Source organism: Gobius niger, assembly GCF_951799975.1.
Source record: "Gobius niger genome assembly, chromosome: 13".
Classification (NCBI taxonomy): domain Eukaryota; kingdom Metazoa; phylum Chordata; class Actinopteri; order Gobiiformes; family Gobiidae; genus Gobius; species Gobius niger.
In genome coordinates, this window is record NC_136864.1 from 14,122,390 (window position 1) to 14,146,035 (window position 23,646).

Consider the following 23,646-nt stretch of genomic DNA (forward strand, 5'->3'; position numbering starts at 1 on the left):
AAAGAACATGGTCTAGAGAAGTTGTTGTTTGCTAATTGCGACAAATTTCAAACACAGAAGTCACGAAGCTCTTGAGTATCGCCGGTCAATGTCGCCGCACTAGACATACTTAATTGTTTCTGAAATTTGGCCATAAAATTAATACCCGCAATCATGTTTCTATCCAATATTGACACACTGACCCCTACTGGATAGTGCTGTTACTGCGCCCTGTGAGTGCAATCCAGACCAATACGTTTGTATAAGCTCTCGGTCATTCACAAAAATTTCCATCGCGGTAGAGTTTTTCAAACACCGTCGACGATATCTGAAAATCTCTACTACGATTCAGATACTTGATGCGAAGTAACCAAGTGAATAGAGTCCGGTAGGCGTGTGGACATGCCCTAATAAGGCGGCTCTAGAGACAGCAGCGTTTGTAATGTGTCCTGGGCTGATGTATAAAATGGCAGGTGTTCGTTATGTTGATAGACAGCGGGAGGATGTTGGGGGTGTGTGAGCGGCGCTGAGGTGCGTCAGATGATGGGACTCACTCTGGCCTTGGCGGCAGGGGTAGAGGGGTCGGATGCCTTGTTGTTCGGGGTGGAGGGGACCTGAGGAGACAATCAGCCCCCTGGTCAATATTACCTCCAACCAACTACACGCCACAAGATGAAGGGTGGAGAGGGGGCAATGGCAATGGGCACTCGGAGATTAGATGAGTGAACGGCAAATACAGTCTGTGGGATGAATCATAATGTGTATTGTTTATTATTATGAGTTGTATTCACAAAGTATCACTATATATTTGCATGTATTATAAAATGACATACCAAATTTCCCCTAATCATGTACATTCAGTGGTATAATACGGTAATACTGCATCTTTTTTAACTAATACCTATTTGTGATTTTTCTGCCAACATTTGAGAAAAGTGGTCTAATCTAAAGGGTTGGTAGGTTTTAATCAGAACAATATGTTGTGCCAATAAGTTAATACACCCTGGTGGATTTTTTTGGGGGCCATTTCTCAAAGAATATGAGTGAAAACTTTTTTTTCACTCGTGGTCAGTGATGTTGTGAAGCCATTTATTGTGAAAAATCAAATCATCTAACAAAACAAAATACCAAAATGACCCTGTTGAAGAGTTTACACACCCCAGTTCATTAAACCGTGTATTGCCCTCTTTAGCATCAATGGCAGCTTGGAGTGTTTTGTGGAGAAGGTTCTGTATATAATCTAAAGATAAAGCGGCCCATTCTTCTTGGCAAAAAGCCTCCAGTTCCTGTACGTTCCTGGGCTGTCTTGCATGAACTGCATGTTTGAGATCTCCCCACACTGGTTCAATGATATTAAGGTCAGGAGACTGAGATGGTCACAAACGGGACCTTCACTTTATTCTGCTGGAGCCAGTGACATCAGCGAACCAGCTCTATATTTCATAGTAGGTATGGTGCACTTTTTTGTATGAAAGGCCTATGATGACTCCAAGCTGTCATTAATGCCAAAGGGGGTAATACAGGGGGTATTAGGGGGTGTGTAAACTTTTGATCAGGGTCATTTTGGTATTTTATTTTGTTATGGTGATTTGAAATGAGTTCACAGATTTTTTTCCACAGTAAATGGCTTCACAACATCACTGACCATTTCATATTTTCACTCATATTCGTTGAACAATGGCCAAAAAAATCCACCAGGGTGTGTAAACTTATCAACAGTATAGGATTTCAAAGTGTTTAGTTTTCCCAAAACCCTTAAAATATAACTTGGCAATGAACCTAGTAGGAAAGCGAGCCATACCTCTGTGATTTCAGTCATACGAGATTAATCCTTAGTATTTATTTTTGGTTCAACACATTTTCCAAATGTATAAATATTTGAGAATTATTGTTAAACTTGTGTTAAAAATATATGTGGAAGCTCTAGTTAGTTATGAATGAATAAGGAGGAGATGGAAGGAAGCACATGGTGTTAGCTTAGCTCTAAAGCAAATGTTATGAAATGAGTCAATGGTCCAATATTAGCACAGAATGAGCATAATAATTAGCCTCACAGTACCACAAAGGACAGAACAAATTCACACACAGACGTTGTACAAATCAAACCTCAACACCAACATAACAATCTGGTATTCAGTGTGAAAGAGCCTGTTGAATCGCTCTTATTGTATACATGATGATATCCATATCCAAGGAAAATGAGTGAGTCAGTGCCACTTATTGTGATGCAGAGCAGAACGGTGCAGCGATGTGTGCCCTGACACAGATGCTGCAGGAGAGTGACTTTGAAAAGGAAAGGTTGACTAATAACAGGGACAATCTCGCATGCATCACACTGACATCCCTCGATAACAATGACAGACTGATCGTGTCGAATGCAAAAATGCGCGGTGATGCTGCAGCAGTACTGAGGCGTCTGCGTTTCAGTGATACAGGTTGGGTAGGTAAGAGGTTTTATGATAATGAACGAAGTGGGAGAGGTCTGAACAATGGACGACCGCCGTGGTACTACCTTTGAATGGTGGGGCGTGCGAATGCTAAATGGACTGCAGATCTTATGTGCTAAAAGAGGCTCAATAAATATGGATAAATGCGGGAGTGAATCAATGTCAGTGCAGAAAAAGCTTCACCTCAATAATGAATGGGGTTTGGCACAAGGATGAGATGGACACGTCTTACACATGTTAAAACTGAATTATTATAACACACATTATGACATAAGTGGAGACATCAAGATATGTTAAATTTGCAAAGGGAATCCATCTATGGTAGTGAGGATCTTCACATGGTAAGAGGAACAAGAAAACTTTTTCATTGACAAATATATGCATAAGAAATCAGGCTTAAAGGGATATTTCAGGATTTTTGACATAGGGCCTCATTTCCTAGTTATCCAGAGTGTTGCTGATTTCTGGAGATATTTTTTTTTTGTAATTCATGCAGTTCTTACATTAGAAGAGTTTCGTGGCGCTAGGCTAATGCAAGGCTAGCGCATTTCTACAGTATCAGCGAGCCTGCATTAAAAACAGTCTTACGCACTCCACAGAGCACCCGAGGCAAATCACTTATAACGCCAGACTAACCATATACATGTCTGTGTCGATATAACATAACTGACCATGCATCACATGAATGATCGCATTTTGAGGGACTATTTTCTAGCAGATCACTCCGCCGCCGCATAGCTTATACAACCACAAAGCTGATGATGCTCAAATATAAGCTCCTTTAAATGCAAAATGGTTAAAATTATATTATTAATATTATTATATTATTAGTCTGGCGTTATAAGTGATTTGCCTCAGGTGCACTGTGGAGCGGGTCAGACTGTTTTTAATGCAGGCTAGCTGACATTGCAGAAATGCGCTAGCCTTGCACTAGCCTAGCGCCATGAAACTCTCTAAACAGAAGAACTGCATAAATTACCAAAAAAATTATCTCCAGAAATTAGCAACACTCTGGATAACTAGGAAATGAGGCCCTATGTCAAAAATCCTGAAATATCCCTTTAACGTATATGATCACTGTCGAAATAGCACAGGAGCTTGTCCTGACATTTTTTTATTGCACTGTGTCTTTGATGCTTAAAACAACAACACAAATGTCATAATTTATTCTTGTTTATGGGCATTTCGCCAGAGTGAAAAAAACATTCTGCAATATACCAATTTGTAATAATAGATACATCACCTTATTCTTTACGGATATAAGATCGACATCCTTCACTCTACACTAACATTATTTATCATTAGGGCACCACTGTTCCTTCTGTGGGCTACGTTTTGAATAGGTAGTTGTTTGGGAACACATTTTCTCTGATCCAATCCTGTAGTTATTGCTCTATGTCAAGCTAGATTTGCCTTTTAACAAATCTTAAAACTTGACACAATGTTCCCTTACTAGTTGCCACCCAAGAGGAAAGTGCTAAGGTACTAATGCGTGTTTTTCCATTCATCCGTCAGTGATCACATGTCCAGCCTGATTGGTATTTGAACATATAGGATGAACAGCTATGAGCAACAGGACGGCACTACTGAGACAGACAGCAGGCGAGGGCGATTACTTTCACATCACAAGGGCAGTCGTATATGATTCAAAGTGACAACACCGACACAACTTTCAAGATCCCTGTCCCAGAAATGAAGGGATGATGACAGTAGTCCAGGTGTCTGAGCCTGTCCTGTCACTGTGCTTTATGAAAGTAATAAAACACTGATGTTCTGCCATGTGAGTGAACAGCAGGTGGAGGGGGAAATGCACAGACACTGTGTGAGATCTCATGTGGGATCAAGGGCGAGCGAGCTCTAGTGCAATGACTGTGCTGATTGTATTTTTTTCTATCACACCTAATTTTGTACAGCACATTGTGATTTCTATTGTATCTGTGAAAAGCGCTTTATTAATAAACGTTACTTCATGTTCGGTGGAGTTCTTTTCTTATGAATGTTTACAATCTAGTGTGAAAATTGTATCATAGGCATATTCAAAGTTGTGATTGGGAAGTAACACTGGACCTTACATTGTACCATGTTGTGCAAAAGTTGTAGGTCTTTAAGAAAGGCCATGGCAGAAGTCTAAACAAGAAACGTTTAGAGACTTCAACCAAGAATTGCTTGAGGGTAAGCTTTACTTTAAAGGTACACTGCGTAACATTTTGGACTATACTGTTGCCATCAGCAAAATGCTCTTAATGACCAGCTCAACACAGAAAATCACTGCAGTGAGTAATCAAATAATTCATTTGGATTTTTCTATATCTCAAATTCTGCTGACTTTCAACATCTCCATAGAGACGAGTTGGAGTGTTTCAATTTTTTTATTGGGTGAAATTGTGTGAAATTTGGTGAAACAAACTTAAGCACAGTACTGAAAAAGTAGTCACATTTTATTTCAGTGCAATGTAATCTGCTTTGTAACAATCTGTGATACCTATGTGGTACATACACAATGGACTGGAAGACATAAGGGGGTTAGTGCTTAAGGCAGGGGTAGGCAACGTCAGGCCCGGGGGCCAAATCCGGCTCTCCAGCACAGAACCTCTGGCCCGCAAGATGATTTTGAGAAATATTACTATGAAAATAAAAGATCAAATACCTGTAAAAGTAGTCTAAAAATGCGAGAAACAGTGTCAGTATTTTAAAAATGTCAGAGAACAGTGATTCTCTACTGGTGGGTCGGGACCCAAAAGTGGGTCACGGAACGATTTTCAGTAGGTCGCAAGTCTGGGGAACTTTTATTTAATATATTCCATCTGAAACTGCATGGAAACACCAACTGTATCTGTTAAAATGAATGTTATTGTGTTGTTTTGATCATAATTTCAGTCTTAAATGGATATCTACTGCTTGTTCAACAAAAACTTAAATACAATATTTTATATGATATATGACAAATGACAGTTTTATTTGGGTCCTCAGCTTGTCATCCGAGGGTAATGGTGGGTCCCAAAGCCCTGCCTCTTGGGAACCACTGATGTAAAACATGGCATTTGCAGGAAATAGTTCTTTACTTTAGGCTACAATGTTGAAGTTCGGCCCTTGGGTGTTTTGGCAATGATGAAAATCGGCTCAACAACGCAAACTTGCCTATCCCTGGCTTAAGATTACGGTTAGAGTTAGAGTCTTATGTCTTATTACATTATGTACCTCCAAACTCCAAATGCATATTATTCCATTGTGTATCTAACCCACAGGTACAAGTTATTACACATTGTTACATAACACGTAACATTGTACTAAATTTGGCAGGTACAATGTATCAAGGGTAGTGTAAAAGAAAGTGTTACTGAAACGGTATTAGTAATCACTGTCGGACCGCTGTGGAGTTTTTAGGCACAGAGCAATAAAGATAGAAAGCCAGATAGCACTTGTCAACAGGAGAGATGCTGTTGGTTAAAAATATCATGTGTAGTAGATGTCAGCATATTTATTTCTATAGAGAGCACTTCTGGCTGATAATTAAAAGTGTGTGAATCTTACCTTTCCTCCGCCGGGCTGGTACTTCATATTGTCAGTGGAGCCAATCTTGGAGCGGACATTCTTGAGATCAGGTGTCGGGGCGTTGACAGGGCGAGGCGTTCGAGGGGCGCGGGGTACGGGAGGTTTCTTCTCTAGGGGTGTCTGTTTGGGCACTGGGGGTTTGGTTATCATCCGGCGGCGGGGGGCGTCGCCGTTAGTGGCTGGGGATGGGGTAGGAGTGGAGGTGGTGGAGGCCGGGCGAGGGCGGGCTGAAGACAGAGTGGGAAGAACAAAGGACTGAGTGACTTTGAGATACATTCCTGATAATTAAAATCAAAGCACTGCTCACAAGGCAAAGTTTAATATATATATATACTAATACAAGAATTATATGCAATTCAGAATATGTCTCAACTACAGGGTTATACAGACTTAATGGAAACAGCAGCCTTTAGGCCATAATACAGTCAACTATCCAAAAAACACATCTAAACATTGCTGCCTTTTGTCAATACATACGTCCAGAAGAACAGCTAATACTTACAGGATTTAAATCAATATAGACCTTGGAAAATGTGTAAATGAATGTGCAATCGGTTGAGAAATCGGATCAAAGTTTAGGTACAAATAATGATATTAGAGATTTTAACACACACATAACAGCTTCACTCGCTGAAAGTACAAATGATTACTTTAAAGCACCAAGACATATCAGTTTTTCCCACCCCTCAAACTTAAAGTGACAAAATTTCTGCAGTCAAAAAGCGTGTTACTGAAAGTGTAAAAAAAAAAAAAAAGCACTTGATTGAGCTTAATTATGTTTTTTTCACCCCATATAAAGCAGTTTTCATTATTCTTTCATGCATGCAACAATAAAAGTAAAAAAAAAGTCTGAATATCTGTGTCTTTAATCTAAAAATGCATTGAAATATTGTCCGTAGCAAGTTGGCAATACTTTTTTTCCCAGACAAATACAAAGTTACTTTATTAGTTTAGAATACCTGTAGCTTTGGGCTTCTTGGCTTCATTTGCCTTGTTCTCACTTTTCTCGTTCTTGTTTGCTGTTAGAAAAAAAAAACAGCAGAAAATTATTGTTAGTCCATCACAGAAGGAAAAAAAAATTGTACTATCATTATTATCGTTTCAATTTACTCTTCATCAGGTTTAGGTTCAGACACACGAACTCAGAAGAAAAAAGTGTACTGACTTATGGTTAGAAGGCTATTTTCTAAGAGGCCTTCTTTCAAAAAATATAGCAGTTTCAGGGCAAAGAAAAAGCTTGACTTTCTCACATTTTCTTCCCTTTCACACAAGTCAAACTGTGTGAAAGTGACGTGACATCAAATCCAAAAGAAGGGTGAAATAAAGCGCTATCTTGAGACGGTAAAATTGTGAATGAATCGTTTCCCATCTCAGGTATGCTAGTTCGTCCTGAATGACAGCGCCACAGTGCACAGTGAGTCACATTATAACGCTTAGGAAGATGGCAAAATGCTTGTGAAGTGTAAATTAAAACCCCAGGCTTCGGATTTTGCAGAGAAAGGGCAGAAGAACAAGAAATCACTGACATATGGTCTGCTATTTGGGCCTGCTCCCTCGGGCTGTACCAGTTCTGGGGCAGATTTTCTGTTGGTGCCTTGGGTCTATCCTATAAAGAGGTCAGGAAAATCCAAGTGTTTTGTAAACCATGAACTTAGATTAGAAAAATATGCAAAGTGTTTTCTCGACATTTTGAAGTAGCTGAGTAACTGCATATTTTCTTCCAAATCAGTTTAGCTAAAAAAAACTGTTCATACTGAATACATTTACAGACAGCAGTGCATCATACAAGGGCCAAGCCGAGGGGAAAGACAACTTTGCATGGGAATCAAAGTGTTTCACTCTTTTAAGCTGCTTTCTGGTGGACAATAAACATATTTCAAGGGCAAATTGTTCAGTAGAAGCAAAAAACGGCACCTGTTGCTAACGTTAGCATATGTAGCATAAAGCTAACGTAGCTTCCTGGATAGCATAGTCCGTTTTTTAAGTTTTTATGGGCTGTTGACCCACTTTCCTGCTCTCCATGTCACTGTATCTGTATAGTTTCAGAGTAAATGCTTGAATTTTCCTTAAAGGGACTATACAGAGTTAAAAATGTTTTAAAATTGTGTATTTTCCTCCCCCTACATGTTCCCTCAATGTTCTGAGGTGTAGAATGAGCCCAGACATATTCACCACAACTGCCTCTAAAATCCTGCACTGTCACTCAAAAAGGTGTTACTTCGGGTCCAAAGTGCTGTCATGTACGAGCTTAATATAGAAGGTGCAGTTACATGTATGACCTGAGGTGGCAGTAGTGAGTATAAAAAATTACCAACTGTAATCTAGCCCCTTTAAAAAAATAAATGATTGTGTCAACTGTATGAAAAAGTAATCTGTTGTGTGGTTATGATTTCCACACACCAGCATTAGGAGCACTCTTGTTGGCAGTGGCGCGAGGAGTGGGAGTCGCTTTTGGCACAGAAGGACGTTTCTCATTTTCTGGAGTCTAGAAGATAAAAATAACAACGTGATTAATGATGATGAATGACCGGAGAAATCGATAACAAACAACAAAAACAAATGTGTGCTAAAGCTTATATCAGAGTCTTTAGATGGAATTCTAGATTGCTATGTTTTTAGTGTACAATCTCTCGGCACTTTAAGCATGTTGTAAGGTTATTTCTTCCTTTTTCCTGAGACTGCTTAATTTTAGTGCACATTTGCCTCCACTAAGTAAGTAAGTATGTGCTTTATTTGTCATTGTAGAATTCAACAACTAAATTGCGTTTACGTGTTGGGTTAGTCCTACATCCATTTCTTTGTAATATCTGGCAAATATATCCATAGTAGTCTATCTGGCGAAGACTACTATGGATTTTAGCCTAATTTTAACTCCCTCACTTCCCTCTCTGCTGGCAGGGAAGTGGCAGGTTATGTATGCTCAGATATTAGAGCTTGCCTTCCATACACACTCCATTATTTTAGAATACAAAAAATAAAATACTAACTCTAAATAGAAGAAAAGAAGTTAAAGGGACTATAATGAGTTTAAAAATGTGAAAAATAAGTATTTTCCTCCCCCTACATGTTCCAGAAATGTCCTGAGGTATGAGCCCAGACCTATTCACCACAACTGCCTCTAAAATCCTGCACTGTCACTCAAAAAGTTGTTACTTTGGGTCCGAATTGTCCCCATGCACAAGCTTCATATAGAAGGTGCAGTTACAAGTATGACCTGAGGTGGCAGTAGTAAGTATAAAATGGCCAACTTGCATCTAGCCCCTTTAAGCTTTACGTTAGGTCATGCGCCTAACGTAATAATACAGGGACCTTCTATCAGGCATAATAGTTGCTAATAAACACCTCAACATTGATATCTCCTGTTATATAACTTGTTGGTCTTGAAGCGCCCTTCGCAGGCAGCAGTGGGAATCCATGTTTAAAAAATTACACAAGTCATCTTAGCTAATGGTATACTAACAATAGATGTTGCTGTTAACACAGTTTGAGAGCAGAGATTCTCAGAACATGTATGATGTAAGATGGCTAATGGGTTTTAAAAAGGTTTCAGGCATTATTATGAAACAAAATCCAGTACACATTCACACTAGAAGAAAGTAAGGACTGCAGGACTGAAGCAAAAATACAGCTCTAGATATGTTTTTGATGCAGGAACAACATTGTAACACGGTTAATACAAGCTAATAAATGAAATGACACCTTTGTAGAATTTAAAAAACCCAAATGAGCTACTTTAAGATTTTGCTCAGTGCGTTTTCCTGAATCCTTGTGTCCATCTTTGTCCTGTCCTAAAACATAGCACACTCACCTTAACAGCCTTTGTGGAGGCTGCTGGGGGTTTCTTAGCGGCGGTGGGTGTGGTCGCCTTAGGCCCTGGGCTTTTTTTATTGGCTGACGCAGAGGTGGGGGAGGGACGTTTGGCCGCGTTAGCCTCGTTATTGGAGGAGAGCGTGGATGGGCGGGGCTTGGCCGAGTTTGGTTTAGTTGAGTCCGCATCAGGCTGGTGTAATGTAATTTAAACAAGCCACAACACAATAAAAAAGAGAAAAAAAGGAAGATAGAAGAGCAGTAATGGAGTTAGTGATCGCAATGACAGCATGTACAAAATGGCAGAACAGCCTCCCTGCGACGGCTCATTGACTATCACCAAAACAAAATCAGTCAGACAGAGGAGAAACTTAGAAACTAAAAGCCTTGGATAAAAAGCAGCCGTTCAAGAGAGCAGCGTATGATATGAAAGGAAAGCCTCACATGCCAAGGATCACAGACAATTCAAAGAGGTATCTTTGTGGAGCAGCAGAGAGACGGTGACGCAGCAAATAATGAAGCTAAAAGTGTGTATTTGGCCCAAGGACTCTTTCATTTGGGGAGACGCAGCTGCTGTCGAGGTCAAAACTACAACCACGGCATGAAAGGACTGTGTTTGAAACGTCTGAGTATCCTCTGCAGTGTGTGCAAGGTCACTGGTGGAAAGTAATGAAGGTTTCGCATGATTTTGTTCTACTTTCAAGGTGCATCCGTCTCTATTAAAGCGCAGGTATGTAAACAAACCTACAGTAAGTGTATTATATAATGCAGTGTTATGACACTTAAAATGCAGCACTAAATCTAGCTAATGTTATGCTTAACGCGCATTTTTTTATAGTAACATATAATACAACTTGAAACATCTGCACAAATCACACTGGATTTCAACTAATTGACTGTAAAAGCCACATGCCACATGAGTTAATAAATGAGTGCCACTGCGTGTGTGATGTACCTTGCTCTTGGTGTCAGCCCCCGGTGCAGCCTTGGCCCCGGTGGGAGACTTGGCCGGCCCTTTGCCCTGCTCCTCTTTCTTCTCCACGGCTTTCTTCTCCTCCTTTTTCTCCTCTTTCTTCTCATCTTTGTTGGTCTTCTCGGGTTTGTCCACTTTCTCCGCTTTCTCGATCGCTTTGTTGTTCTTCTCCGCATTGAGTTTTTCGTTCTTCTCCTCTTCCTTCAGGATCTTCTGGTTCTTCTCCATAATGGCATCTTTCTTCTGCTGCTCCTCTTTCTTCTCCAAGGTCTCGGTCTTGGACATGATGTTATCCAGCTTGTCCTTATTTTCACTTTTAACTGTAAGGGGAAAAAAAAAAGGCTTTACTATAAATGCAGCTTTGCATTTAAACCATGACAGGTCAACCATGACAGGTCTTCAATATGGCACATGTTAATGGGTGGGATACATAAGCCAACAGGGAACTGTCGATAATTCGGGTTTGTAAGACAGTCATTTTGGAATGGATTTCGGTGAGGTGGATATGGGACATGGCTAGTGTATGGGTAGGTAATAGGTGGTTGAAATCAGCCTTAAAAGGAACAGGCCACTGTTTTTCCATACTGAGATATGTTCTTGCCTGAGCTTAGACGAGTTGATGCTTACCAGTCACGGAAAAAAGACCAAAGTTGTTGTTAGCATTTAGCCTCTCCCAGCATATTCCTATGGACCCAAACGGGGGTGAAGTTAGAAGCGACCAATCTCTTCCGCGTTTTCCATATTTAAATACGGTTACATGAGTAGTTACACGATCCAAGTATAGTCACACAAAGTTAAACATGCCAATTTTCTAAGCGGATAACAAGGGATATTATGTTGTAAGGAGTAATAACACCTTAGGAGCACTTCGACGTCCGCGCAGTAATATTTTCAGAATCCTTTAGGAAAACGTGGAAGAGCTTGGTCGCTTCCAGCTTTAACCTTGTTTGGTTCCATAGAGGAGAGGAGTAGAGGCTAAATGCTAACAAATGCTAACAATGTGACTGAGCGCGTGCACAAAGGTACACATCAGCTCGTCTAAGCTCAGGTAAGAACATATGTATCTCAGTATTGACAAGTGGTGGCCTGTTCCTTTAAGATAATAACGGTATGGATTTTCAAAGCACTGTACAAACTTGACAAACTTCACAAAGTGTTACAGTGGACCATTATTCCCCATATGTTTAACCACAACAACTCAAGGGCTAAATATGGAGCAGCCAGTCTGTGCCAACGATCACGTCGATTACTCAGTCACTAACAAAGACTGTCATCATATAACTCTTCATTAGTGACAATTTCATGAGAACAAAGTTAACATTTGTAACATTTTACTACTATATTGTTTGTGGGTGATGAGTTGAACAGAGTTGGAGCGTTATTATTAGCCCTGATGTCCGTGTGGGTGAACTTATGTAGGGCAAAGCCACAGATGCTGCTGAGTAAACAGGTCACCGGTTACATGGATGGATCTCATTATGCTGCGGCAACCATAAAGCAACTTCAAAACTGCTGAGTTGAATATTCAGATGACTTTTCAGCTAAATGTCACTTTACACATTGCATAACACGTTATATAATGATGTAATTACTGTGCAATTATAGTTATGTCTTCAAAAGGTTGCTTGTAAGTTAGTCTATTTACATTGTATGTTTAAGCAAAGTAATTATAGAATGATTCGACATTGTGGTGTATTTTAGTCCGGGATCAAATGCTATACATGGGTTGCAGAGGATGAAATATGAGCACCGCTGTCGTATCAACGCGCAAAACTTTGGTCATTATTTTACCAGTCCACATTCAAGGGTGGTGAGCTATGCCCAGGAACACAACGACACCCGTCATCCGAGCCACTATAGATTTAAGACTCTACAAATGCTTTCTGGTCATGAACACAACTCAGAAAAAAATGCAACAAGTCTCAATGTCACCGGATCAGCTTACCTTAATGACCCATCTAAGAAATGTAATCAAAATCCATCCTGTTTCAAGTGAATTCTCATTCTAGCAGACAAATAAACAACAAGGTCATATAAAAGCCTCATAACTCATAATTACCAAAGCCTTTGTATTGCTGCCCTTTTTCCTCCTAATATTCAAAAACTAATTACAGTTGGTTATGACCTGGCAACATTATAATGCCATTATTCAACCTCTGAAGACCACTCCACACTAATTAGGGTCAGTGAGGTCAACGCAGTTTTGTGTGTTTTGTCATTCGGATTTAATGGCCATTGATTTGACAGAGACCTGTGACCAGAGCACAGACGAACGACAGAAGCAAAGACGGAAAAATAAGGTATTTTTAGGTATTTGATTAGGCCGATGAGAGATTACATGAGATTATCAAATTTGGACAACATACTCAACAATTGCTGGCAGGGGTGAGTAGAGACGCTAAAAACAGGAGTTTCACTCCGGTAGAAGGAAAAAGTAGTCTGAACTGATACATTTGCAGTACTAAGTAACTTGTTTACCTTAATAAATCCTTTTCATTGTCCCTCTTGGGGTAATACAAGTGTTAATGGGATGATTGGGGGGGGGTCTTCATCTCTTCCTGGTGTCTCAGGCCAGAAAACCACAATTGCAACTTTCCTTCCACCGGGTCGGCGGCCTCAATACACACTAATGGAATCACGAAGAAGAAGCTAACAGGCCAACGGGCAAAGCTAACTAGCTAGCGCCACTTAAACAGTATTTACAATATCCCTCTCTCCTTTGTCTTTTCTGTCAGTGCAGTATTTAGTCTCACTTACAATTTATGGAGAAAAAATGCAACATGCTACGACACCTGCAGTGGCGCTTATGGCCTCTAGGGGCATGAGTTACTTAGTTCTGCTTTAAAGGAATAGGCCACCGTTTTTACATTCTAAGATATGTTCTTACCTAACCTTAGACCAGTTAATATATACCCGTCTGGTCTTTGTCCGTGCACTCTGCCAGGCAAACGGAGCACATACGCAGCCTCTCCCACATGTCATATAGCTCCAAAAAAGCTCACGATAGAAGCTGCCAAGCTCTTCCACATGTTCCCTATTTAAATAAAGTTACGTGAAGTGTTTTCATGCGAAGTATATTTACACAGAAATGTAGCATGTTGATTTTATAAGCAGATAAAAAGGGGGACTATATTGTGAGACGTAATGATACGAGGAGCACAGCGTCCGCGCAGTAACTCCTAAAGACTTCCCCCGCTCACTTCCGTCAATAGAAGCTGCGTGACTATGTAAGAACATATCTTAGTATGTAAAAACGGTGGCCTATTCCTTTAAGACCGCCATTGGAATTATGCTGTACTACAACATGTAACAACATCTACTAAATGTGTCATAATATGCCACGGTAATAAAGATATCATCTCCATTTTGCGCAAATTTAAGAGAATAAGTTATGCTAGGCTGGTGATTTCTGAAATGTTTCAAATGTTTTTCTGGCTGGTAGAACTAATTGGACAGCGCTGAATAGAATGAAAGAGACTTCAGTGTCTCAGGACAGTGTTGAGTGAAAGGGGGCAAAGAGTGGGTAGACACTGACTCACTCACTTGACACCAGAAAAGAGTCCAGCATAAAGGCTATCGTCACATTGACTGAACTACTATTCCCTTTAATTGTTTCGGTCAGATCATTTACACTTAGAGATTAGGGTTAGGGTTAATAATAAGTAATAAGATAATTGTTTAGCTGTGTATACTGTTGGCTACACTGGCCAAACAGCTTTGTTAGGTAAGAATGTGCCCTAAGAATAAGTGAATGGTATTTACCAGGGAGATGACAGGGGCAGATAAGGGGAAAACCTGCAGATGGCTAAAGGGGCACAGGGAGAAAATGGGCTCTTTGCTGAGAAAGACAGCGACGACAAAAAGACGTTACGCAACAGAGTGGACATGTCTCCGCTCCACTGTCCATCTGATTCTCCTCACCGCACAATGTAACGCCCAAGTCCCCAAACAACAACACAAGCTTTTTGCAGCAACAATACAAGGCAAGTAAACGGCATATCAAGTCAGAATAAACTGCTGCGAAGAAAACACAATGAAATTGACATTACACGGCAGTATTGTGATTTTGTTTTGGCACCAAGTGAGTTCAATTAAAACTGAAAAACAGCACTTGTCCCTGCATTTCTGTCAAAACACGTCAAGGCAAAGGTGGGGCTCCAACAAAGCCATATTAAAACTAAAGTCTAGTGACTCTGACAAAATCTTGACTAATGGTTCTCATTATTTTTTCCTCATCACACCATATGTTTTTCTCTTATATTACAATAAAGATCAGCTGCAATATGAGTTACCCTAGTTTTGAGGAGATTTATTTTTAACTGGCAGTATATAACATTTAGACATCTCTCTTGCTGAGGCTGCATGAGTTGTCGTCTAAGAAACAGGAAATAGTCTGTGAAATTGTATTTGTTGGGTCTCCTGCAGCTCAATCCCCCTGCTGTAATAAAGCCGATCCCGTCTTGTTAAGCTGACGGTAATGCAGAGTCATCACGCGCCGCACCAGCTTCTCAATATCTCTCATACATTTTAATACCGCAGCTCTTAACTCTGTGCGGCCTCAAGCAAATAACACATCAAACTAGATTTTTTGTTCAGAAGGCTAACAGCAGGAAGTATATTTTCACCTTTCAAATCTGCCTATCAGAGTACAAAGCTTGTCTTGGACATTCGGTGGCAAAAGTGCTCCAAAACTGAGACATCCAAACCATAATCTGATGAAGTGAAGTTATGAAATATCATATAAATGCATGTGGTTGAAAAGCCGTCAAGCAGCAAAGAACATCTCAGAAGTTGCTTATTACAGCTATAGCTTATACATCATGCTTGTGGACCATTCATGATTCTACCCTTTATCCATGATGACCCACTCCCTTGCACATTCTGTGTGGCCTATGTTCTTGTAGATTCATATGAATACATTGATATTCAAATACATATACCGTATAATATATAAAGCACTTGCTTATATGGATTGTTAGAACTGCTTGTACATAATGCAGATAAAACTATTATAGGCCTGATATTGTTTTGCTTAAAACCAATGAAAGAGGGACGCCAGCTTTTAGCGGTCCCGGTACCCTGCGTAGAAGTACCCCTACATTCCGAATTTTCTCATACATTTCTAACAGTTCACACTAACAATTCTTTACAGGGGATAAGTTCATTTCACAACTTTCAGGTAACAATGCGGTCAAATGCAACAACTAATCTGCTAGGGCATGTGGGCTGGGTTCAGACCGTCTTGAAACAGGTTTGCTTTACCCTTTACTGATGATGTGCTGCAATTGTAATGACGCTAATTGATAACGAGGCTCCGAATCCAAAGTACAGTCCAACGATGTATTTTTTCCACAAATAGAATATGCAGAAGGACAAAACCAATTTGATTCCATGGCAGGGAAACACGGACATTGCCCGAGAACAGTAAGCATAGGTATTTCCTATAAAAATGCAGCACAGATACCGGACTTCTTTCTATTGCTGTTTTGCTGCACCCTGCGACATAAGCCATATTACTCACTTCACATTAAACTGCTGAACTGGGTGATCTATCTAATGCCAAGCTACAACTGCCCACTCCTGGTTAGAGTAAAGACGGGCATGGCTAACACGCAGCGACAGAGAGCCACAGATGAGCTATTGGACTGGAGGCATAGGACGTACCTCATCACTCTGACATGAAATCCCACTGCAACGACCGCTACATAGGACCGCTGATAGCTATCTAATGCTATACTGACAGACAGACCTATGGTGACGGTAATAATATACTGCCCAGAGTCAAACCAATGAAATCTGAAGGTGAAAGACAGTGAAGAAGCTGGTGAGTTTGCACTTTTTGAGGCCTATATGTCACTATGCTTTACATTACTGTCGTGTTAAAGAGGAAGTAAAATCTCCTCATAATTAGGTCGGATGCTCGCTCAATATCTTTCATTTTGTGAGTTGGGGAATACACAACCAGAGCTACATTAGAGTCATTTATCTCTTAGCTGACCATTATTATTCAGTGTTAATAAGTGCTGTAAATCACACTGGGAGCTGGAGAATAAAGTCTAGGAAGGCAGCAACATTTTTCCCACAGGTGATTGCTATTATTAGCTTATCACACATTTTGACAGGGAACTATCTTGATATATTCTACAGGGCATAATGGTTAAGCAGCTAAAGGCTGTGCGTAATCATCGAAATGCGCAATCTTGCACATACTTTGCACTGATGCCTAGAAGCCCTCTCTTATACCTGTTGGCATTTTTTGACTGCCATCTGCTGCAACGACAAAAGTTGTTGTTTTCCCTTTCATTCTTTGTATCACAGCCTCGGCATCTCTCACTTTCCCCCGTCTCCCTGCAGCGGCGAGCTTCGTGTGCACCCGAGAAGCTGTTAGCTGTCTGTGCAACACTGTGCAGAAAGAAAGTGTGTATGTTTAAAATTAGTCCGATTGACATCACTGGAGGAGAGACGGTGGCGAACGCACACTGCCACAGACACAGGGACAGAAATAGATGCTCTATATCAGAACGAGAACAAGTCAATCTCTAATCAATGCCTCCGCCGACTCTGCACCAGAAAACCCTGGGTTGATGAATGGACTGATCATTAAACAGAGAATCACGCTGAGCAGCAACACAACGCGCTTAGAAATACGTGTTCTTTGTTTTGTACACAATGATTGGCCATACTGAGGGACCTCAAACTGTGGTGGGGGTGCGATATCCAGGAGTTCAATCTCAGCCCAGGCTTAGATCTGGTTATTTAATGATTCTGAGGGGCGGAAGTTGGTATAGCGTTTGCCCACTGATCTCATGCTGATAGCTCTGAAATAAACTGAAATTGAAGTTTTTAATGCGTCTGCACTATAGTGTACTACAAAGTGGGGGACACCCTGGCTACACTGAAGTGGGGGTTTGTTTTCGAGACAAAACCCTAAATGTGTTGCACCTTAGGGAGGGAACCACGGCAAAAGATCTGCTTCGAGTACACTGCAAAAATTAAAATTACTGGAGTTCAGGATAATAAGGTTGAAGCAAGAAACTTCGAAAAGTTAAAATGAGGTGTGGGTTGAGTGAAGAATATCACTTAAGACCTGAACCTCTGACCAGATGCACAATTGATTACATCATGAATAATACTATGTATGAGGAAGCTGCTAAAGAAAAGAATATACCCTGCTTTGATTATTTCCCATCAGCGCTCTGCATACCACCATTAGTGAGCATTGTGATCATGGTAATTGAAGTCACGTCTCTGAAACGGTCTAAAATAGGGGTTTTTAACTTGTACAGCGCATGAACGCACCAAGCATCATTAGAACACATTGTCCTCTAAAGAATAGGTCCTGAATGCAACATGTGAGAACCAACTAATATAATTATTTAATGAGTAGCTTCTTTTTTTTTTATCGGGCCTTTGAGAGTGTAATTTTGCATTTGTGATGTTTTCTTGATTTTTCTATTGTTGAAGAAGAGGAAACATTAAAGCAGTACTAAGTAACTCGTACCCTAAGAGGCCATAAGCGCCACTGTAGGTGTCGTAGCATGTTGCGTTTTTTTTACTCATTAATTGTCCGTGAGAGTAAATACTACGCTGACAGAAAAGACAAAGAGAGAGAGGGATATTGTACATCTAATTACACAATGGAGATATTTTTGTGTGTGTAAATAATGTTTAAGTGGCGCTAGCCCGCAGTTAGCTTTGCCCGTTAGCCTGTTAGCTTCTTCTTCGTGATTCCATTAGTGTGTATTGGTGGCACCTACCCGGAGGCAGCGAAGTTGCAATTGTGGTTTTCTGGCCAGAGACCCCAGGAGGAGATGAAAGACCCCCCAGTCATCCCATTAACACTTGTATTACCCCCAGAGGGACTACGAAAAGGATTTATTGAAGTAAACAAGTTTGTACTGCTTTAAACAGCAAAAACAAACAAACACTGAAACCACATAATCTATGGTTAAAACTACTCCATTCACATTGTTAGCCTGAAAATACTTCTGCCTTTGAAAGCAAATGGATTAGTAAAAAATATACATATTTTGACGTTACAGCCCGAACCTTTTCATTTCCTGATTTCCAGAACTGAGAAAAGAAAAGCAATTTAAAAGTTCAAAGCACATCTGAAACCAATCAGGCCCAGGTTTTACAGCCCCGGTCAGCCTCGGGATCAGAGACTGGCAGAAGCCTTTAACGCGAGGCAGAAATCAGTTTAATTAGTCTGACCAATGCTCTGATACTGACGCAAACACATGTCAACACACGACACCTTGTCCCTGTGCGCAAGAAAATTAATGCCAAATGCCGAGGCCTTAAAGAACTTTATGGGAGAAGTATAGTCAATCTTCAAAAATATATTGCACAAACTTTACCCCTTTGTTTTGTTAATTTAATGGCTTTAAAATGAGGTTGTATGCATAATTGAGGCTTACAGTAATTCTTTGGTACTTTCTTTACATTTTATCATTTGAAATATTGTTTTAATAAAGACGCAGAGGAACGAGCGACTGTGTTGACCATCTGCAATCTAATCAGAATTCCTAACTGCTCACTTCCTCAATAATAGGCGATACAGTGTGTGATACTTGTACCACATGGTCATCAATCTATCCATTAAGAGTAAGTGCATGTTGTAATAGGAAGTGCAATGTATTTAACAGCTTTCAAATCAACTTGAACAAGGCAACAGCTCAAGAGAGACGCTGCAAACTAATGAAATGCTGGATTAGGGATTACATAATATCTATATAAAACCCCGAGTCACATATGCAGCCGTAATAGTGTAATCGTCAAGTTATATAAGTAATTTGGCATTTATTGGAAGTGCATATCTCGGAAAGGTAAAATTAATACGCTGAAAGGCCGGTTCATTTCAAGTCAGAGGAATGAAAACAGCGGCTGGAATATGAGCTCGGCTAGAGGTCACCACCGCAGCGCAGACAGATGGCCATTTGTCTTAATGTACAAACAGATAAAGTGAGAGCCCAAAGTGCTTTTCAAACTACCTTCAGATGAAACGACACTTTTAAGCAACAACAAAGCGACCTGTTGATGATCTCTGCTGATTTCAAAGTGAGTGATCGTGAACAAAAAGGTTGACAAACACAGAAATGTGACGCTTCCTTATCAGTGAACTTGTCAATCAATTACAGATATTCAGATTCTGCAGTGTCCAAGCGAATCGTGTTGACAACGTCGCTACCACACTTCAGTTCAGGGGCATAATCAAAAAACTGCCCTAATACTGTATTGTGCAAACTGTATGACTTCCAACAGTCCATTCAAACAAAGTGAAAATATAAATACAATCAACAGATTTAATGAAACTGTCCTGGTTTGTTATGTTTTGTCATTTCCCATTTTATCCTCTGCCTGTTAAAGAAGAACTAAGTAACTTGTTTACCTTAATAAATCCTTTTCATAGTCCCTCTGGGGGTAACACAAGTATTAACGGGATGATTGGGGGGTCGTTCATCTCCCCCTGGTGTCTCTGGCCAGAAAACCACCCTTGCAACTTTCCCTGCACCGGGTCAGAGGCGCAATACACACTAATGTAATCACGAAGAAGGAGCTAACAGGCTAACGGGCAAAGCTAACTGCGGGCTAGCGCCACTTTAGCAGTGTTTACAGCCAAGTCTGTGTGAAAAAAAACTTATCTCCATTGTGTAATTGGATGAACAATGTCCCTCTCTCCCTTTGTCTTTTCTGTCAGCGTAGTATTTACTCTCACAGACAAATAATGAGTAAAGAAACGCAACATGCTACGACACCTGCAGTGGCGCTTATGGCCATGAGTTACTTAGTTCTGCTTTAAAGCATTAATTGTTGTTTATAGATGTGCGGTTGGTATTTACATGTAGCTTTTACTTTTCTAACTATATATTCATGACAAAAGAAAAAGGGTAATTCTAAGATTTACGGTTTGTTGATGCAGGCTCTTATCTTTACCTGTAGCATTTGGTTTTCCATCTGGACTGCTGTTGACAGAACGCGGTACAGGCAGTTGCAGGTTAGTCTCCGAACTCCCGTGATGCCGTTTGGGGGGAGGGGACGAAGGCACCACAGGTGTAAAGGGCGCGGCCATCATCATCATCGCCACTGCCGCCTCCGTCCCGTCGGTCACCGTAAAGGCGCGTCTCACCGCCACATGAGGGTACGGCGGCCTGGGAGGGCACGCCATTCCCATCAGGGCAAAGTTCGGGACGTTCGGCACCGGACACCCACCCATCCCTGTCGGATACGGGCCGGTCATCACCATGGGAACAGACAGGTGCGAACAGTCGGACATGGCTCGCCTCACCACGGATCGCTGAGGCTGCTGGGTAGTTTTAGTGTCCTTGTTCAACGCAGTGCAAGATCCAAGTGCTTTGTCGTCGGCTTTGGAATCCTGCGCGTTTGATCTCTCGAAGGGATTACCGCTGGGCTGACTCTTAGATAATGCTTTACTCTCTATATTATGATCATCAACTTTAGCCATGTTTGAAGACAGACAGGCAGAACTATTTTTACTTCCTGTTTGCTGCGCAGTAACATTCAAAACATCATTATGCTTTTCTAAATTAATTGAACTACCACTTAATCCCATATTCGCATCTTTCTGATTGCAAAGTAAATCTCCCAAGTGCTTACTCTCAACACCTCTGTTGCTATCAACAGGTTTTAAGTCCTGACTCCCCTGGCCTTGAGAGGCTACCTGCGCTCCTTGGATGTAAAACGCAACGTTTCCATCTCTGCTCTGGTTAAAATTCTGATGCAAGTTATTGTGCCCAAAGTTCGACGGAGATTGCTTGGTTTCCATCGATGTGTTTGCAAAATCTTTTCCCGGCGACACAGACGGAGAGGACGGCGAAGAGAAGGGAGACAATGGGCTACTTGGGCTCTGACCCGTGCTGCCCAGTGACCCTGCTTTCAAAGCCCCCTCAATCTTGTCACTCCTGCCTCTCCCGAATTTAACATCATCCCCCATCCAGTCCAGTTTGGAGACCTCCTGGGTGCTCTGTGTGTCTTGCCCGGGGCAGTGCCAGTCGGGGACACTGGTGGCAGATAAACTGTTTTGCTTCTGCTGCTGCTGCTGTCCACTGGAGGGTTGCATATACCCGTTGTTGTTGTTGTTGCCAATGATGCCAGGTTGCTGCCACGCTGAGCCAGAAAGGAAAGACATTGTCCTACTAAGACGCCAGCCTATTTATTGTTGAGAATATTCTTTTTTCCCTCCTTTAGCAAAAATATCTTTGCTATCCAAAATTGTTGCAGAGATGAACATACAACCTTTTTAAAATGTTGCAGTGTTTGCACTTCTTTCCTGCTCCTTTACTCCTGGGCAGTGTTTGTAAAAGAAATATTAGTCTCCAAGATCTTCAGCCAGGTGGATTAGGAAAAAAAATCACTCCTTCACTGTCAGAAATAAAAGTGCTACTTTTCCGGTTCAAAGCAAAAGTTTTGAAAATGGTCCTTCCTTCTTGTTTCCTTTTATCTTAAATTCCAAGATAGGGTTTTGCATAAAAAAATCTGTCAAATCGCCCAAAAAAGTATTTTTTCTCTGTCAAAGTCCCAGTTCAGGTTGGCATAGAAAGTGCATATGCAAGTAAAATATAAATCGGGAGTGAGAGATGCGCTCCAGCCTCTCTCTCTGAGCGCCGCGCGGATCAGCTGAGCCTCTAAATTGCACCTTGCTCTCCCTTTGCTTTCTGTCTGTCTCTTTCTCTTCATCCCTCTCCCCCCTCTGACATCACACAGTCACATGACCACCCCGAATATTCCCTCATTCGCTGGAGGAAAAAAAAGCGCACACACGCACACGTCGGTGCAGAGCCCAGCCTCCTAGCGACTGAGCACGCACATATGGAGACACATGATGCTCGTATATACACGATGCCACCTAATGCCAAGTGTTAAAGAAAAAAAAAAAGAGATCCAATTATCAGTGTAATACGGGTTGTGCAATAAGAGTCCCATAACATGGGTTGGCAATAGGGGTCAGTGTAATGCGGGTCAGTGCAATACAGAATGGTGCAATATGGGTCAGTGCAATACAGAATGGTGCAATATGGGTCAGTGCAATATCAGGTCTGTCAGGGCATGTGCATTTTTGAGGTTTGTGCAATACAGTCGATGCATTTACTATTTTCTATTTTCTCCTCTGTCCACTCTTGTTATTGTTATTTGTTTTAACATGATGTGATCACTGTTCTCATTCCTGTCTGTACATAGTCTGTATATAGTCTGTATATCGTGTCTCTGTATGTTTTTACTAACTTGTGTGTAACATCAACCTGCCAGGGGGTCTGCAGATGGAAATTAGCCTAAGGCTATAATCTGGCATATTTACATTTGTAAAAATGTTCATTAATATGTATTGTCCCTCCTTTTCAAATAAATAAATAAATAAATAAATAAAGCACGGACCGTGATCACACCGCACCAGTCAAAACAAGCAGCTGGCATGTACTGCTCATGAGCTGCCTGCAAACATGGGATACATCTATGAAGCAAAAGTGATTCTATAAGGTTTTCACATCAACCCACGTTCAAATGTCAATTTATTTTGATTATGAACATTCTTAAACACACTAGACATACATTTCATGCACTAAACAGAAAACTGTTGTCATTTAACCACATGGCATCAACTTAATTCACTTTAAAGATGCACTGTGCAACTTTTATATTTGACCTTGTAGTGAGCCAGCAGCTGTATGAGTGGTCAGCATGTATTTGCATTCCATCTCAGTGGTCTTAGTTACAATTAAAGAAACCAGGCTGTTTTTTGTAAGCAACATTTTAGAAATCTCGTTTACTAATGAGGGCCGGACTTTGACTAACAGGCAGCTAGCATTAGAGCTAACGGCGCGGTTACGACCGAACTGTGCCCCGTGAGGGCCGATCTCGCCCTTTTTAGGA

At 40.9% G+C, this 23,646-nt stretch overlaps 2 protein-coding genes across 9 annotated transcripts in view; both read right to left on the reverse strand.

The window, feature by feature from the left end:
- The window catches only part of cryz (crystallin, zeta (quinone reductase)), a 145,599-nt gene that overhangs the window by 95,135 nt on the left and 26,818 nt on the right, over positions 1-23,646 (reverse strand). The window lies entirely within an intron of this gene.
- map4l (microtubule associated protein 4 like) overlaps positions 1-23,646 on the reverse strand; it is a 71,179-nt gene that overhangs the window by 9,929 nt on the left and 37,604 nt on the right. For 4 of the 8 annotated variants that reach the window (XM_079569066.1, XM_079569062.1, XM_079569060.1 and 1 more), the window contains 6 exons: positions 10,741-11,078; positions 9,787-9,978; positions 8,379-8,463; positions 6,938-6,997; positions 5,958-6,205; positions 534-593 (listed from right to left, as the gene is read on the reverse strand). In XM_079569066.1, coding sequence (XP_079425192.1) covers positions 534-593; positions 5,958-6,205; positions 6,938-6,997; positions 8,379-8,463; positions 9,787-9,978; positions 10,741-11,078 — 983 coding nt within the window. Of the gene's footprint in view, positions 1-533; positions 594-5,957; positions 6,206-6,937; positions 6,998-8,378; positions 8,464-9,786; positions 9,979-10,740; positions 11,079-20,694; positions 22,039-23,646 lie in introns of those variants that run through there. The other 4 variants (XM_079569063.1, XM_079569061.1, XM_079569065.1 and 1 more) reach the window with 3 other exon arrangements.